We start from the raw sequence: 19,213 nt of genomic DNA, 5'->3' as shown, positions 1-19,213 counted from the left end.
GCATTCTCCTGGGCCTGCACATCCAGATGATAAAACCTGGAAAAAGTTTGTAAGGAGGACCAACTCACAGCTCGGTAGATATTGACGAGAGACCACAGACTAACCTCCCCCAATGACACTGCTGAGCCCTAGTGGAATGAGCCCTAACCTAATGAGCCCTAACCTAACCTGAGTAGGCAACAACTTTCCAGCATCCACATACGGGGCCGTGACCACCTGATTAATCCAACGAGCTATGGTAGACCCGTGAAGCCGGAGCGCCCTGCTTACTCCCGCCATGGAGAACAAACAGGCAATCTGTCTTTCAAAAAGATTCATGACAAGACGCTTAACAACCAAGGAGTACAAAAGGCAAAATTCCTCCACATCCCTGACCTTATCAAGGGATGGCAAGGAGATGAATTGATTCAAATGAAAGTCCGAGACTACCTTGGGCAAGAAGGTTGAAACAGTAGGCAGCTGTAACACCCCCAGAGTCACCTGAAGGACCGGCAACCAGCAAGTCAGGGTCTTGTCAGAAATCGAAACGCAGAACATAAACCCACCAGGAATACAGTCTTCAAAGTCAAAAACTTAAGGAAAGGCTATGCAGTGGTCGGAACGTAGGGCCCGCCAAAAGGTCCAGCACCAAATTAAGACTCCACAATGGAACCGGCAACCTCAAGAGAGGCCTAAGGTATTTCACTGTCTTCAAAAAATGGGCCACATCAGGATGAGACAAAAACACCATTCACCAGGCCTATGAAACAGGCAAGAGCCGCAACCTGCACCTTCAAGGAATTAAGGATCAAGCCTCAGAATGGCTCACGCTCAAAAATGAAATGCACCCAAAAAACAAGTGCCTAGAAAAAAGCGTGGCAAGGCGCACACACAACCTGTGCACCAAGTTAAATGCGTAAAAAAGCAAGCCCAAAAAGCGTGGGTAGAGCCGACACACTGCGCACCCCAACGGCCTATAGAGGGCAGCAGAACATGCACAAGAGCGTGTGAAAATGGCCGCCACAGCCTACCATGCAGCGTGTAAGAAAAAAAGCCTAAGTGCGGGGCCTAGCCCACCCTGGGGCCACTCAACCTGCCAGGTTTCCCAGTTCCCTAACCCCAACAGGAGCGGGAACGAACGTTGGCACAGCGCACCGAGAACGGAGACCAGAGGAAGTCCTGAAACCCCTCTGTCTCCGATTCAGGAAAAACTCTCTTTTTTTTTTTTTTTTTTTAAACCTTACCTGAGCTCAGCATTTACCAGCTGAATACAGACATTGTCTCCAGCTGCGAGGGGAAGAGGGCATCTGCCATCACCGCCCCTGCACCCGCTGCCTTTCAGCTGAACTAGCAGCTAATTCCACACCAGGAAACCAGCTACCGGACCAAGGTACACCTCTGAGGGACCACAGAAATCGCCTCAGGAATTCTCAACTGGGGGAGGGATATTAAGGTATCACGGCAGGAGAGCAGGGCTTTCTTTTCCCAAATTTAGAATTTCAAATTTCTCCTTTCAAAAAGCTCAAAACAATCCCCAAAGGGAGACGCCTGTTTACCATCTGCTGGAGACGGAGAATACAGGCTGGGGTCACTGCAGGGTTATGTATACTGTGATGTCAGCTTGCCCAGTCTCCATCTGCTGGCAGGAGAGCATGAACCCACTGGTCCCAAGTCCATCTGTCTACACGCTAGGAAATGTTTGTTAAGCACAGGTGGTAGCAGCAAGAATGATTAATCTACCTCGGGTCATATACAGAAATCAACTAATAAGCAACTGAAATCATCTGAGATAGGCAAATTAAGAACCCCTACAAATAATCTGACAGAAATAACTATAGTATAGCAGTATAACACTCTATGCTGACACTGCTGTGTAGTACCTATGGCAAAAAACATCACCATAAGTGGCAGCTATGTCACAGGGTGTCTGGGTGAATCCAGGTGCCAGTTACCTAGCCAGGCTCGATACTGCTCAATTGGAACTCCCTCCATCGGCTCGTCGTCATCATCCAAAACCATCAGGGGTGACGGCGATTGTGGAACCTCGGGAATCACAGTGAAGGTCGGAACGCTGGAGGAGGGAAACAGTAAAATAGTGTGGATAATAACAGGTGAGAAAGAGCTGCTCCAAAGGACATCCGATGATCAGCAACAACATACAGTGAAAAATGTAATGTATCGCTCCTTTCTTTACAGATACCCACCTGCACTTCTACATCCCTCTCCCTGTCCTGCTGGAACTGCCTCGTCTTCCAGCTCTCACAACACTCTCCCTTTCTCTACTTTTCCAATGATGCTACTCATAAAAGTACAGGAGGATCCACTCCTACTGGAAGGGTAATGGGAAGGGCTGCTTTTCTGTGTACCCTCAGACTTAATATCATGGCGAGGTCCCGAAAGTTAAAAAAAAAAGTAAAAAAAAAATTTTAAATGGGCCCGCGGCTGTCAGGTCGAAATCCGGACGCTCAATTTTGCCGGTGTCCGGTTTCCGAACCCGTGGCTGTCAGCGGGCTCGAGAACAGACGCCAGCAAAATTGAACGACGGCTGTCAAACCCGCTGACAGCTGCCGCTTCCATCAAAAAAGAGGCGCTAGGGACGCACTAGTGTCCCTAGTGCCTCTTTTTACCGCCGGGCCTAATTTAAATAAATTAAGATACTGTATCGCGCGCACAGGAAAGTGGCCTGTTCGCCTGCTCTCCCGCGTTTTTACTGTATCAGCCCGTTTGTGTAACTACAGCAAGAGTTATTTTTCCCTACATACATCACTTTGCACTTGTCCATGTTAAATTTCATCTGCCATTTGGAAGCCCAATCTTCCAGTCTCACAAGTTCCTCCTGTGGTTTATCACAATCCACTTGAGATTTAACTACTCTGCATAATTTTGTGTCATCCACAAATTTGATCACCTCACTTTTCGTACCCCTTTCCAGATCATTTATAAATATATTAAAGATCCCTCAGGCACTACACTGTTTACCTATTTCCACTGTGAAAACAGTGTCTGTTCCCTGTCTTTTAAATAGCTTGCAATCCACAAAAAGACATTGCCTCCTATCCCATGATTTTTTAGTTTTCTTAGAAATTTAATGTGGATAAGTGCAAGGTGATGCATATAGGGAAAAATAACCCATGCTATAGTTACACAATGTTGGGTTATAGCACCTAATATGGAACCTAAAAAAGAGATCTAGGCATCATAGTGGATAACACATTGAAATCGTCGGTTCAGTGTGCTGCAGCAGTCAAAAAAGCAAACAGAATGTTGGGAATTATTAGGAAGGAAATGGTGAATAAAACAGAAAATGTCATAATGCCTCTGTATCGCTCCATGGTGAGACCGCACCTTGAATACTGTGTACAATTCTGGTCGCCGCATCTCAAAAAAGATATAATTGCGATGGAGAAGGTACAGAGAAGGGCTACCAAAATGATAAGGGGAATGGAACTGCTCCCCTATGAGGAAAGACTAAAGAGATTAGGACTTTTCAGCTTGGAGAAGAGACAGCTGAGGGGGGATATGATAGAGGTGTTTAAAATCATGGGAGGTCTAGAACGGGTAGATGTGAATCGGTTATTTACTCTTTCGGATAATAGAAAGACTAGAGGGCAATCCATGAAGTTAGCATGTGGCACTTTTAAAACTAATCGGAGAAAGTTCTTCTTCATTCAACGCACAATTAAACTCTGGAATTTGTTGCCAGAGTCTGTGGTTAGTGCAGTTAGTATAGCTGTGTTTAAAAAAGGATTGGATAAGTTCTTGGAGGAGAAGTCCATTACCTGCTATTAATTAAGTTGACTTAGAAAATACCTTTGCTAGTAATAGCAGTGGCTAACAAGGAATAGACTTAGTTTTTGGGTACTTGCCAGGTTCTTGTGGCCTGGATTGGCCACTGTTGGAAACAGGATGCTGTGCTTGATGGACCCTTGGTCTGACCCAGTATGGCATGTTCTTATTTTTTTCACTCAGCACACAACCAAGCTATGGAATCTATTGCCAGGTGATGTGATAAAGGCAACTAGTATAGCGGGATTCAAAAGAAGACTGGACAAATTGCTGAAAGAAAAGTCCATAAATAGTTATTAGTCAGGTAGACTTGGGAAAGCCAGTGCTTATCCTTGGGAGTGAGATACAAAAAAACAGATCAATAACCAGGGACCTGCCGGATACTTGTGTCCTGACTGGCCATTGCCAGAGGCAAAATGCAGGGCTTGAAGGACCTTGGTCTGACCCAGCATGGCACTTCCTATGTTCTCTTGTCCTTCCATAAGTAAATCATCCAGTCTCTTATGATCCTTTGAAGGGCTGTATGATTAGAGTTGCCAATTTGGTAATAGTAAACATCCAGTCACTGGACAAATTTATTTACATATGATAGATAATCTGGTAAAATACTGAAATTCATGTCAATTCTGTTCATCATTCCAGAGGGCCAGCAGTTTCACAGTTTGTTTCTAAAACTTTCAGAGCAACCTTTGAAAGATATAGTCCACTGTCATTGCTGCAAAACTTCACTACTATGGTATTAGAAGAGGATGTCGAAGTGCACTGCTTGCAAACACAGGGCACCACTCTCGATTGCCAGCGTTTCTAGTTTTCTACATTCAGGAAAAACAAAAGAATGTGGCATACAATGTTCCCAGGACCCATGCGATCTTATTTAAACAGTATGTTTCTGTGCATAGACCAGGGCACTCCGTCCTGGAGTGCCATAATGAGGTCTGGTTTTCAAGATATCCATAATGAATATGCAGGAGGCATATTTGCATGCACTGCCTCTGCTTTATGTAAATCTCTCTCATGCATATTCACTGTGGATATCCTGAAAAACAGACCAGTTTGTGACACTCCAAAGCTGGAGTTGCCTACCCCTGGCATAGATTATGACAGTAGATAAAGACCCTACATATGCGACTGCTACTATTATCTTTGTGGAAAGCTTTGAGTTTTAGTGCACAACTATCACTGGAGTGGTCTGTGTATTGGATCATGTAGCACAATCACACTATCAGAGTACAGAAAGTCCACAGCACAAACAGGAGTAAAACTATGCACACAAATTAGCACGTCTCCATGCCAATCTCATGTTCTTGAACTAAATGTCATGACTACACCTGAAAGCATCCAGTGGCAGCATCCAGATGAAAGTGCACAAACAGTACGGGTATGACACCTCTCCCCCTTTCAAATATAACTGAATCTGAAGCACAATGGGAGGCATACATTTCATATAGCAGAAAATTATAAACATTGTGCTAGTCTCTGTCCACCATTCAAAGAAAGACTACTGGAGTAGAAATATATTACCGAACTCTCTACTGATTGAAAAATCCTCTCTGTAATCATCTCCTTCTTGTTACGGATTAACAATTCTTCAGATAAGAATCAGGCAAATGCCGATTTTATTAACTGTTAAGGCTAAGGGGTTTTTTCAGTGATACCCAAGGACCTTCAACAACATACTGAATGGTTTGTGTGCACCATATGCTCTGATCTTTGTTGTGAAAAATGAGATCCTTTTACCAATGCAGTTTGCAGCACTAAAGCTGCACTTTAAGACCATTGGATGGCTTTGCATCTGCCCGTTTGCACCACAATGGCCACTACCTATCTACTGCATGCTATAAAATTATTTCAAAGCAGTATCTCTTGGCTTTAAATATTTTCCAAACTTAATGGATAAGCTGCATCTAAAGCAAAAAACTTTCACAGGGTGGCTGATGTCAAATACCAAGATATAGTTTTCTTCAAGACTGAAAAATGAATAAGGCGGGAAAGAATACCTAACAACATCCAGGCAACCCCTCAAAGAGAGGACGATCTCTTTCCAGACGGAAAGAAAAGTCCAATTCCTTAACTTATAAACATATTGCAGAGGGAAAGGGTTAAACCAGCTTTCCTTTTCTGGTATTTTTCTAAAACCAGGACAGGGTGGTGGCTCCTCAAAGACAGCAACACCTTCGTTTGCCAGTCACTTTTGTCCAAAGCCATTGTTTTTCAATTTATGGCATTAATGCCACATCTCTTAGGGTTTCCCTTTCATATATTTTTTTTTTTTGTAATTTATATTTTTATTAGTACCAAATTGTTTACATAAGTGGGAAATGCTTCCCAAATACAGAGGATAGCAATGGACATGATAACATACATTACTCAACGCCACTAGTACAGGACAATATGTGTCTTCAAAGACAGTCTCCAACCAGTGCCGCACCGCCGCAGCGCTGGGTGGCACAATATGAGCATGTTACAACAACAGCATATTCCCTCTCAACACTATAATGTACAAACTAAGTGGTAACAAATTGAAAATAAAAACTTTGAGAACACTAAATGGATGCTTCTTGGTTATTTCCCCTCAGAACCACCGCCCCCCTTACCCTCCCCCTTCCCTCCCCCCCTCCCACCCCGCCTAAAACCTTTCCAAGCCTTGCACCAGGGAGAAGGTAAACCTAGAAGTGAAACATGGTTGAATAAGTAAATTGTCAGAGAGAGAGGAGAGTACGTCTCCCCGAAAATGGTGTCAGTGATATCGAAAACCTCTATAACAACAATAAGAAGGCTTCCGGAGCTTCAGTCCTTGAGGATCCCCTTTATGTATGGAGCCCACACTTTCTGGAATTTAGGGAGCTGATCATGCCTAGTAGCGGTCAGCTGACACATAAGATACACTTTATCTAATCTGTTCAGGATATCACGTAATGCAGGGGTCTCAACCTTTTTCCACCAGAGCGCTATTTCACATCTGGTAGCTAAAGCCACCTGCGTCACCAAAGCTCTCTCCCAGCTGCTGCCCTCTCCGGAGTCCACCTGTAATAAACAAAGCTGGGGAGTTAGAGGAATTTTGAGATTTAAGGTATGCTGAATATAATCCTGGATGTAAGCCCAAGTCTGGGCAACGCTAGGACATTCCCACCACATATGAAAAAAGGTGCCTATATTGCCGCACAACCGCCAGCAGTTAGCATTCGGGCGCAAGGACATCCTGTGTAATCTATCCGGCGTGCGGTACCATCTATAGAGAAGTTTATAGCCATTTTCCTTCAAAGTGGCTGAAATAGAACACCTAGATATGCGCTGATAACACGTTTCCCAGATCTTCTCAGTCATAATACCACCCAGATCAGAGTTCCAGTGAACTAGATGCGTGTCAGCCACACCCGTGCCCCTATTTAAAAGAGCGTAAACCCGAGAGACATGTCTCTTAACCTGATCGGCGTTCCTACAGAATGTGAGAAAAAGTGGCTGTTCCTGAGAGAACAGCTGAGATAGCCTGTAAGTGGAAAAAAGATGGGAAAGCTGCAGGTAGGTATAATGGTCTGATTGATCTAAATGAAACTGAGCCTGTAAATCGGGGAAAGGTATGAGTAGACCACCCTTCCAAAGTTGCCCCAAAGTGGAAAGACCCTTGTGCTGCCAACGTCGAATGAACGCTGCGTCCAGCCCCGGGGGGAACAATGGATTATGCAAGAACGATGTATGTTGGTACATCACCAGATCACCTACAAGCCGCCTTTTCCAAGACTTCCAAGTGTCCAGCACCACCCGGGAGAAAGTTGTTAGTCCGTCCCCTGTCGGAGTGTGTGGGGCCCAAACCCTGGTAGTCAAGGGAGGAGACCCTGCAATCGCCTTCTCTATTACTATCCAGGGCTTGATCTGACTGTGACAGTGCCAATTGATAATCACAGCTAATAAATTAGCTACGTAGTACCATAACAGATTAGGGAAATTAAGACCCCCCTGTAATTTAGACTTATATAGAACTGACCTAGCCACCCGTGGAGGCCTTCTCTTCCAGACAAATCGAAAGAGCTTTCGTTGCCAAAGAGTCAGAGCTTTAAGAGGGACTTTAGCGGGCAAGGTCTGGAATAAATAGCAAAATTTAGGGAGAATCGTCATTTTGACCGCCGCAATGCGCCCCACCCAAGAGAGATTCATTCTGTCCCATCTATCCAGGATAGACTGAATGGAAGTGACAAGCGGGGTGTAATTTAGGTCAAATAATTGCCGCAGATCCGGGCAAATCTTGACCCCCAAGTATTTTATCCACTTTTTTGCCGACTTAAAGGGTAAATGTGCAGCCATCCTTGAGTACACTAAATCGGGCATAGAAATATTAAGCAACTCAGATTTGTCCTCATTCATCTTGAAGCCAGACACCCTCCCGAACAATCTAATTTCCTGTGCCAAAGCGGATAATGAGGAGTCAGGATTGGTGACCGTGAAAAGGAGATCATCCGCAAACAAGGAGACTTTGTATTCAGCCCCTCCCACGGAGATGCCAGTAATGGACTGCGAACCGCGAACAGTCTCCGCCAGAGGTTCCAATGTCAAGGCAAACAACAGGGGGGACAGGGGGCAACCCTGCCTCGTGCCCCGCCTGACCTCAAAAGGAGAGGAGTATGCTCCATTGATCTTAATGCGGGCCTGGGGGTGGTCATACAATTTATGAACCCATGACTGAAAGTTCGTTCCCAGCCCCATTTTGGTCATTACTTTAAATAAAAAAGGCCAGTGTACTCTATCGAAGGCCTTCTCAGCATCCACGGATAAAAGAGTGGCCGGGATATCATGGTTCTGGACAAGTTCAATCAATTCAACAACCCGCCGTACATTATCGGAAGCCAACCTCCCTGGAATAAACCCTGACTGATCTGGAGCTACCAGCAGATGGGCCACACTCCCCAGCCGTCTGGCCATAATTTTTGCCAGTATCTTGAGATCTAGATTAATAAGAGATATCGGCCTATAAGATCCGCATAGGGTGTGATCCCTCCCGGGTTTAGCCAAGATAGTAATTCCCGCAGTGTTGGCTTGTTGGGAGATTCTGCCAGTATCCTTCAAGTCATTAAACATGTTGATAAGGGGTGGTGCCAATAGGGCCCCGAATACCTTGTAGAACTTCCCAGAATACCCATCCAATCCCGGGGACTTGCCCAGTTTGAGCTCTTTAATAATCTGAAGAGCTTCCATTTGTGACACCTCCTTGTCTAGCCTCTGTCTGTCCGCCTCTTCCAGGGCGGGCAGGTGAACACGCTCCAGGTAATTAGCTATCTCAGGGTCTAAGATAGTTGGGTCAGAGTCATACAGGTCTTGATAAAACGCATTAAATCTCTGGCCTATTTCCCCTTGCGAGTGAATGTATTGCCCATCCGAGGTTCGGATTTTTGTAATATGAGTGGCTGCCTCCTTTTCCCTTAATTTCCGTGCAAGTTGCTTGCTCGCTTTATTGCCATATTCAAAATGTTGTTGTTTGAGAAGCTCTAACTGGTGCGCTACCCTTCCCATCTCTAATGCATGAAGAGCCCTACGTTCCTCCCGCAGCTGTTGTGCAATGTGGGTCTCCATAGTCCGTTTATGACGGAGCTCTAAGTGTGCGATAGATTCTAGAAGCTGGAGGCGTTGCTTAGCACTGTCTCTTTTAACATAGACCGCCCTAGAAATAAATAAGCCTCGTAGAAAGGCCTTCAAGCTCTCCCATAGTGTACCGGGGGCCACCTCCCCATTATCATTAATAGCCAGAAAGTCCCGTATGGCCTCATTAATCTTTTCAACAAAGGCCTTATCATCCAGTAAACTTTCGTTGAGCCGCCAGAATCGCGTCCCCTGGTCCCCCCCACACCGCCGCAGCGAGATCCACACCGGGGCATGGTCAGACCAGGTGATACTACCAATATCAGCGTCCATGACTTGGCTGACCAATGCTTTGTCAAGGAGGAAATAATCAATCCTAGAGTAGGAATGGTGCGGGTGTGAGAAAAAGGAGTAATTTCTAGCCGTGGGGTTTAATAGTCGCCAGATATCTGTAAGGCCCCTATCATCAATCAGATGTTTGAGGGCTTGTCTCTCCTTACGTCTCCCTCCCGGACTAGAGCCCGTGTTGTCAAGGTAAGGGTTTCTAGTGAGATTGAAGTCCCCACCAACAATTAAGTGCCCCTCCGCCCAGTCTCCCAATAACTTGGATAATTTCCCATAGAAAGCTCCCTGGTCACCTGTGGGTGCGTAAACATTAACCAGCGTGTATTGTGTGTTGTATAGCTTCACCTTCAGCATAATATAGCGGCCCTCTACGTCCCTTAAGATCGTGCCCACCTCTGGGGTAACATGCTGGGAAAACAGGATACCAGTCCCACAATATTTATCCCCTTTAGTTGCCGCTGAATGATAGAAATGAGGGTAGTCCCTAGCAGCCAACAGCTTTTCATACCGCTTGAGCAGGTGCGTTTCCTGACAAAACACGATATCAGCATGTAACCTTTTCATATCCTGAATAAAGGTTTTCCTTTTCATAGGCGAATTCAAACCTTTCGTGTTCACAGAGATTAATTTTAGACTATCCATCTAAAAAATACATAATAGAAAAAATCTCTTCCACCTCCCTACAGGTAAACACTGACCACCCCCCCCCCCCCCAAACCATACCCAGCCAAGGAGCTGTAATCTACCCCCCTCACCCGAATGCAATGCAAGGAAGAAAACATCTAAGGCTCGAACAGTTCCCCCCCACCCCACCCCACCCCTTATGCGCCCACTCAATACGTGGGCTTGAAGCATGGAGAGCGATGCCATCACCGAGCAAGCTCCATCCCCCCTTCCGCTCGCACAGGAATAAACACAGAGAAACAACGGTTGCCCCATCAACCTAAAACGTAGAAAACAATTGAACCTGGCAATAAACCTCAGCCTTTGTGGATCCAGGCGTGACACAGGCCCCGCACAAAGCTAGAGTCCGCGAGGAGGTGTCCCTCCTCGGAAGTCCCGCCCCTCATCCTGGCCCCTTGGAGGCATTAGAGTCCTCAGAGTTCCTTCGAAGCCGTTTACCACCCTTGGGCACCCGCTGCCACTTTGGAAAGTCTCTCCTGAGTGGTGTCTCCAGTGTACCAGTCCTCGCCGGTCTCCGTGCCTCCGTCAGGAGGCCTGCCGTGCGCAGAATATCCTCGGCCTCTGCCACCTTTTGAACCCTGGAGGAGATACCATTAATAGAAAAGCTCAGTCCAAAGGGAAACAGCCATCGGTATCGAAGGTTCTGATCACGCAGGACCTGCACCACAGCCCGGAACTCTCTCCTCTTTTGAATGGTGGTGAAGGACAAATCTTGAAAAATTTCAATCTGGTGCCCCTGCCATTGCAGGGAGCCGTGAGCCCTGGCAGCCGTCATCACCCGCTCTTTCACCTGGAAACTGTGAAAGCAAGCAATGACATCCCTGGCCTGGTTATTTCTGGGAGTCCCCAGGGATCTGTGTGCTCTATCTAAAGCAATAGATGTCTCCTCCGCTGGAGCCGTCTCGGGATGAAGCAGAATCTTACAAATGTCCTGAACCACCTTTATACAGTCTCTATTATCAGGGGTCTCTGGAATGCCCCTAAATCGTAGATTAGATCTTCTTAATCTATTTTCCAAGTCTTCCACTTGCCTGGATAATACGTCCTGGGCATCGATGAGCTTCTGCTGGTCCTCACCGAGAGTGTGGCTGTAAGTCTGTTGCTCCTCTAGGCCCTCCTCCAAGGTCTCCACTCGGTGTCCGATCTCTGCTACCTCCGTTTTTAGGCTTGACATGATTGCCTCCATGTCCTTCTTATTCTGTGCCATATCGGCTCGCAGCGCCCCAAACCACGCTGTAAACTCGGATCGGGAGGGCATTTCGTTGTCTCCCCGCTCTGGGGACCTTGGGGTCACCTCCCCCTCCGCCTCGGGAGAGATTCCTGGCCCGTCCGCCATTTTGGCCACGCTGCCCGTGTCCAGCTCGGCCGCACCCGCGGCGAAAGAAAATTTTTTTAAATCTATTTTTTTCTTGCCAGCTGCCATAGCAGCACTTGCTGAGGCAAATCCTCGTTTTAGGGCAAAAACCGAGGCCTCCGGGCGCCGATGAAGGCTGATGCTAGGAGCGGTCGGGGAGCAGCCCGGGATCAGCCGTCCGACCCGCGCGGTGACGTCATCCGCTCTCCCCCTTTCATATATTTTTAAAGCATTTCTTTTGGCCTCAGTTTTGTCAACCTTAGCAAGTTGGGCATACAGCAGTTGTTTTGGTAAATGTGCATCAAATATGCATACACAATGACCACTCCACATCAGGAACTAAAAGATCAGGGCTTCAGTGCTAAGAATATTGGTCTTAATGTAGTAATCACCCCCATTTTACATGGAAGATCTTCCAGGAAAATGCTGATGTGGGCATGCCAAGGTTTTTCAGAGGTCTTCTATAATTCACCCAAGACTCGCAACTAAAGACATAAAGGCAGGGCTTACCACTGCTTTATAAACAAAGTCTAGTGCAAACTCTATTACCATGATCAACACAGCCAAGACAGATCTTTGTAATTCTGACAGGTGACACCAGGAAAAGTGCCAAGCCCCCCTTCAATAGTTTGCCAGTCTCTGTTGGAAGACACTGTGCCCCTTCTCTGATCAGCAGTCCTTGAAACATCATACCGTGGTCCAAGAAGTCATCATCTACATAGCATCATCTACATAGCATCATCTACATAGCACATTATCTCTACTCACACACTGAAAAGTGATTCAACTTTAGAGGCAATAAACTAATGGTATGCAAATACATTGTGAGTTAAAGCAGACTAACCTAAAAATATGTACATAAAAATATACATAGTGTGCATAAAAATGTATGCAGATAAAACATGAACATAAAAATGAAAATGTGCACAAGATAGGTATAAAGTTGAAAAAAAAAAAACACTGCTTCTTTTTGGAGCAGGCACTTAACACAATTGTCATCATGGTTCCAAGTCCCAAAGAAAGAAGGGAGACATTTGTCCTTACCTTTTGGTGCCCAGAATCTGCCCACCCAATTTGATTTTAAGCTTGAGTTGAGGTTTCGGAAGGCCAGAGTCAGATTCCAAAGTCTCAGAGGAGAAGCCATGGCTAGGCTCGTCCTGGTGGTACTTCTTCTTGTGTTTCTTGTGCTTCTTGTGTTTTTTCTTATGGGACCCATGTGTGCTCAACTCAAAGTCAACTCCTGCAAAACAAAGAAAGCATGCGTGAGGAAGTTGCCAGGAAAACACATTCATTTTCAGCTCTATCTGTACAAAAAATAAATCTCAGGCCACATACATCCCCTGCTTTAAACACGGAATATTCAACATGAGAACTATGAAGGCCCTGGGGCATCTTACTTTCCAAATTTATGGTGATGGCCACATTGTAAGAGGTGGGATACAAAAAAAGAGGGACACATCAAAACTATGTCCTTATTAAGTGCCTTTCAGGCTGATTCAAAGCATGCAACCTGTGTGATGTGCCTCGAGGATCGATCCTTGGGCTGGTTCTATTCAACATTTTCACCAACGACATAGTGGAAGGATTGTCAGGAAAGGTCTGTCTCATTTGCAGATAATACCAAAATCTGCAACAGGGTAGACAGCCAAGATGGTGTAGAAATCATGAGGAGGGATTTAGCAAAGCTCAAGGAATGGTCTAGGGTAGTGATCGCAAGCTCCAGTCCTCGAGTGCCACAAACAGGTAAGGTTTTCAGGATATCTACAATGAATATGCATGAGAAAGATTTGCATGCATTGCCTCAAAGAAAATAGACCTTAACCTGATGTGAAGCCATGAATATCCCATGTACCTTACCTGTGAAACAGCCCAAAGCTGTCAGTTGGTCCCTTTCGCAAGACTGTTTTGCAAAAAAAAAAAAACCAAAAAAAAAACACACACACACACAACATAGTGCAACATCCTCTCTGAGACACCATGTCTCAAAACACCTCACACATCCTAAATATGGGCCAGTGAATGGAAGGTCCCCTAGCTTGCAACAAGGTGGTAAGTGACTATTTGGAGAAAGTCATTAACTGGAAACGGTTCCAGTCAAAAACTAAGCTGCAAGACAACAGCAAGCTGCCCGATCCAGGAAGATTGATCCTTGACAAAGTAACTTGGGAAGATGTCAGAGCCTTAGAGTACTGACTGCCGACAGATTTACCAAGGCCGCAAACCACGAGCGACGCAGCCACTCTGGATCTCAGAGGATCACTTTTCCCCGAGTGCACCCTCTCTATTAGTAACCAAGGAGGAAAGACATATCACAGAATCCCGCGTGGCCATAGGGGAACCAGAGTGTCAAGTCCTTCCACTCCAACCTCCTGCCTGTGCCTGAAAAAGAAGGATGCTTTGGCATTCTACTTCAATGCCTTCAAGCCTAGCTGCGGAATGCACCATGGAGCAAATGAGTGCCATCGCCTCTTCTGCCAGCTCCCATTCTCCAGGGTCTGGCACTGGTCGATTTAGAAAGACCGCCTGAACATTGTCCACGCCGGCAGCAAGAGATGCCACCAGTGCCACCAAATGTTACGCTGCCCAGTGGAAAAGCTCCTGAGCCCCTCAAGAGACCATGAGACTTCTGGTCCCTTCTTATCAGTTGATCTATGTTACCATCATTATGTCCGATAGACCTCTTACCACTGGATTGCGCAACCATGGAAGAAAGGAAAGTAATGAATTTGCAAACTGCCCTCATCTCCAAACAATTGATCGATCATAATGCTTCCTATGCCATCCACTGATTCTGTGCTATTTGATCCTGGAAAATGGCTTCTCAGCCTGTCAGATTAACATTGGTGGTCTCTACCACCCAACTCTGGGATCTCCAAGTCTTCACCCAGCTCCAAACTCACCTGAGGAAGTCTTCAGGAGAGACTGGACCTGGATTCCCCCTGTAGTTGTAGCTGCAGTTGTAACTCCTCTGCTCTGAAGGTTCCATTGGAACAGAAATACAATCTGAAGAGGCCTCATATGTGCGAATACCAAGGGAACTAGATCTAGCATAGATGCCATAGAACCCAGGACCTGTCAGATCTTGGGTACCAAAAGCCGCAATAACCAGCGGACCTGTGACTGCAACTTTAGTACCCTCTCCTCCGAGAGAAACACTTTGCTGAGTCTGGTATCAAAGCGGGCTCTTGGTACTCCAGAGACTGGGTCGAAACAAAGTTGCTCCTTGCCAGATTCACCACCCAACTTAGGGTCTAACACCTGCATGACACGTTTAAATGACTGATGATATAGTCCTTTGACTTTGCCTGAATTAGGCAGTTGTCCAGATAAGGAAACACTAAAAAGCCTTCCTTTTGTATCGCTGCAGCCACTACTACCATCACATTGATGAATGTCAGAAGTGCCTTTGCCAAACTAAGCAGGAACACTCAAAACTAAAAAAAACTAAAATGGTCTCTCCTGATGGGAAAATGTAGATACTCTTCTGTGAGATCGAGAGAAGCCAGAACTCTTCTTTGCGGATGGCCATAATCACCAAGCATAGGGACTTCCCTTTAGATATGTGGCACTCTCAGAGCCGCATTTACCTTCTTCAAATCTAGAATGGGCTGATAGGTACTTTCCTTCTTTGGGACCATGAAATAGAATACAATCCTCTACCCTGCTCCTCTGGGGGCACCAAGACAATTGCCTCCAGGTGTTGTAGGCGATCCAGTGTGAAGCAAATCGTTTCTCGTTAAGTGTGGGAGGCACATTAGGAGCGCATATAGACTTCGCGGACCAGGCGAGCAAATTTCAAGGCGTAGCTGTCTTTTAAGACTGTGAGGACCCACTGGTCTGTTATCATGGTCCACTCTTTGCAAAAGAGGGTCAACTGTCCCCCCATGACATCTGGAGAAGAGTGGACCAGCCACACTGCCTTGCATGCTTTTACACTCTCCAGCACCAGTACCAAAGCTACCAAGGATGAGCTTATGTGAATCCAAAAAGAACTGCAGCTCGATAGATGCCTGCCTTTCCTGTTTAGCCAATACTCCTCCCTTGGAAGCTCTTCTTGTTCCTCTCGGGCTCAACTTTGGGTAATGGACTAAACCGGTGTGATATCTCAATTGAGATCGAATTCAGTATATAAAAATAATAAATAAATAAAATAAATAAAAATCCAAGTGCTTCAGCTGTTCCAGGTCTTTGTCAAACAAAAGCTTGCCTTTGAAGGAAAAACTACAATTTGGACCATAAGAGACATCTGGCCGAAACAGCAGAACTCAAATTTCTGGCCTGAAAGAGCACAGCAAGGTATTTTAAATTCTTTACATAGCACATAAGCCAAACATAGTACTATTTTGATATTAAAAAACTGAACACAAATCATTAGGCAAGGAATTCCATAGGCTTGGGCCAATGATAGAAAAGGCTTCTTAGTAAAGCTTATATTCCTTTATTGATGGAATAATTAACAAAAGGTCATTTTATGATTTTTTTATTTTTAGTTGGAGTATACCATGAGAGTAACCCAGACAGATAAGATGGACCCTGACCTGAAATAACCTTAGAGACCAATAAACATTAAATTTAGTTCTCTGCTGAATCAGTAACTAATGCAATTTAATTAAAGACAATGTAGTGTGTTCACCATGACACACAGGTAAAATAAACATATGGTGGCATTTTGAAGTAGTTTAATCGCTTTACCTAAATCTCTTTTAACAAAGAATTGCTACAATCGACTGTCAACAAAAATGCTTGGATAACATTTCTAAAATTAGTCACAGATGGAACATTGCATAAATGTTGTAATAAACGTACTTGAAAAACCCAGCTCATGTTAACTTACGAATATGGGATAAAACAGCGAGATTAGATCAAAATAAAAGCCTAAATTTCAAACAGAATCCACAGCAATTCCATCAATCTCCGGTGTCAATTCTGTTGTTGGTGGAGGAGTGTAAGAAATCCATGTGGCCTCAGGTTTAGAAAAATTCAGAACAAAATGATTCATACAAAGCATCCATAATATAGCGTACAACCTCCAAATTCTCTGCCTGCTGGAGGCTCCCACCCTCTTTACCTGAAGCTGCTGCACGTAGCTGTTTGTGTACCCAAGGACAAGACCAAAACATCTTTTGAAGAAGCATTCCCAGGCCGTAATTCCAACCCCCCCCCCCCCCCCCCGGAGAAGGGCCCCGCACTTTACCCCAGGTATCCTCGACAGCCATGCTCTCCTCAAATTGAAACAGACATCTTTGAAAAAGGCTATGAAACCTCTTCAAGCAGGGGATATGGGTACACCATAGCTCTCTCTCCCTTCCTACTCTGCATTCAAAGTAAACCGTTCCACAGATACCTATGGAATGGGAAACTCAATGGGACCCTAGGCCTCTCCAAAATAGGCCCTTCCCCATCCTCTTCTGACTCCACTCTGCTTGCCATACACCCTAGTGCGCTAGGGACTGCACTAACAAAGGGTAAGACCCCTTCTCCTGAAAAGCCAAACTATTTCGGAATCATCCCCGTTAGGCAACACGTTCCTCCCACGTGATAACCCCATCACCAATCCCAGAAAAATAGCTCAGAGTGCCTTCTTGAAAAGTCAGCCCTGAGCCAAAATTCAATGCAAAAAAACAGGCTAATGCGTTTTTTTTTCTTCTGGGGACAGCAAGGCATTGCAAGAGGGCCAGAAGCCGTCTCATAGGAGTTACCTCCAAAGAAGGCCCCTTAAGATCAGCATTCTAAACACAGAAAATAGTTGCAGCATAAACAAACCTATTTCCTGAGCACTGTTAAGGAGAAATTACTACTCACCTGATAATTTCCTTTTCTTTAATGAGGACAGGTGGCTCCAAAACCAGTGGGTTATTCACCTCCACCAACAGATGGAGACGGAGCAAAGCTGACATCACAGTGTGTGTGTATATATATATATATATATATCCCTGCACTGACAGCCCGTCAGTATTCTCTGCAACTAACAAAACTTTGTTAACAGATAACCATTCCAGCACTTAGCTAACAGGAAAACACTGAGCTGAGACAAAGAGTATAACACTTACCAGTAACCCATGGAACATGCAGTCAAGCAGGAGGACAACAGCACAAATATCCGGCAGCCAAGGGCAGGAAGGTGGATCCACCTGTCCTAATTAAAGAAAAGGAAATTATCAGGTAAGGAGTAATTTCTCCTCTCTTAGCATTCGGACAGGTAGATTCAAAACCAGTGGGATGTACCAAAGCTACTCCCGAACAGGGCAGGAGGCTGCCTGCGGTCCGATCAACACCGCACACACAAAGGTTGTCTCCTCCCGGGCCTGCACATCCAGGTGGTAATGCCTGGAAAAGGTGTGTAAGGAAGACCACATCGCAGCTCAGCAAATGTCGAAGGGAGACAGCAACCTAACCTCCGCCCATGACACTGCCTGAGCCCTAACCTAAATAACGGCTGCTCAGCATTCACATACGAGGCAGTGACTACCTCCTTAATCCAGCAGGCTATTGTAGCCTGTGACACCAGCTCACCTTGTTTACTCCCACCGTGGAAAACCACCAAATACCTCAAGAAATGCCTCTTGACAACCAAGGGCCGTAACAGGCGATATTACTTCGCATCTCTATTCCTGTCCAGAGTCGGCAAGGAAATTGGCTGATTTAAGTGAAAATCTGAGACTATTTTTGGCAAAAAGGAAAGAACAGTACGCAGCTGAATTTGTCCCTGGAGTCACCTGTAAGAAAAAAGGCTCCTGACAAGGCTGGCAGTTCAGATATTCTACACACAGAACAAACTGCCACCAGAAACACCATTTTCAAGGGCAGTAACTTCAAGGAAGGCTACGCATTGGTCGACAAGTGGGGCCTGCCAAAAAATCCAAAACTAGATTGAGATTTCACAAAGGCACCGGTAACCGCAAGGGAGGACGAAGATGCTTCGCTCCTTTTAAGAACGGGCCATGACTGGATGAGCCAACAATAGTCTACCATTCATCTGATCTTGGAAACAGGCAAGAGCCACCACCTCTACCTTTAATGATTTAAGGGCCAACCTTTTATTATACATCCTGCAAAAATTCCAACATGAGCGGAATTTTAACTGAACAAGAACCCCTCGATGTTCACAATAAGCCTCAAACACTCACCAAACCTGCACATAGGCTAAGAAAGTGAAGAACTTTCTCGCTTGGAGTAAGGTGGCAATCAATGCAGTAGAATATCCACGCTTGCGGCCAAGCCCTCTCAAGGGCCATACTGTAAAACAAAATTGAGTTGGATCTTTGGGAATAACAGGCTCCTGCCGTAGCAGATGCCTTTGAGACAGAAACCAAGGGGGAGAATCCACTAGGAGCCTTCGCAAATCTGCATACCATGGTCTTCTGAGCCAATCTGGTACCACCAGAAGCACCATACCTGTATGACTCTTGGGCTACAGGGGAAAGGCATATTGTAACCTGTCCTCTGAGCACTCTTGCATGAGGACATTGATGCCCAAGGACTTTTGATCTCTCCTGC

General features: G+C 45.5%; 1 protein-coding gene across 1 annotated transcript in view; it reads right to left on the bottom strand.

Moving 5' to 3' along the window:
- INO80B (INO80 complex subunit B) overlaps positions 1 to 19,213 on the bottom strand; it is a 46,579-nt gene that overhangs the window by 21,396 nt on the left and 5,970 nt on the right. Inside the window, exons 2-3 of the mRNA XM_029595560.1 lie at positions 12,761 to 12,956; positions 1,932 to 2,050 (exon numbers count right to left, since the gene is read on the bottom strand). Coding sequence (XP_029451420.1) covers positions 1,932 to 2,050; positions 12,761 to 12,956 — 315 coding nt within the window. The remainder of the gene's footprint in view (positions 1 to 1,931; positions 2,051 to 12,760; positions 12,957 to 19,213) is intronic.

Source organism: Rhinatrema bivittatum, chromosome 1 (genome assembly GCF_901001135.1).
Source record: "Rhinatrema bivittatum chromosome 1, aRhiBiv1.1, whole genome shotgun sequence".
NCBI classification, from domain to species: domain Eukaryota; kingdom Metazoa; phylum Chordata; class Amphibia; order Gymnophiona; family Rhinatrematidae; genus Rhinatrema; species Rhinatrema bivittatum.
This window is presented reverse-complemented; position numbering and strand designations above follow the sequence as displayed.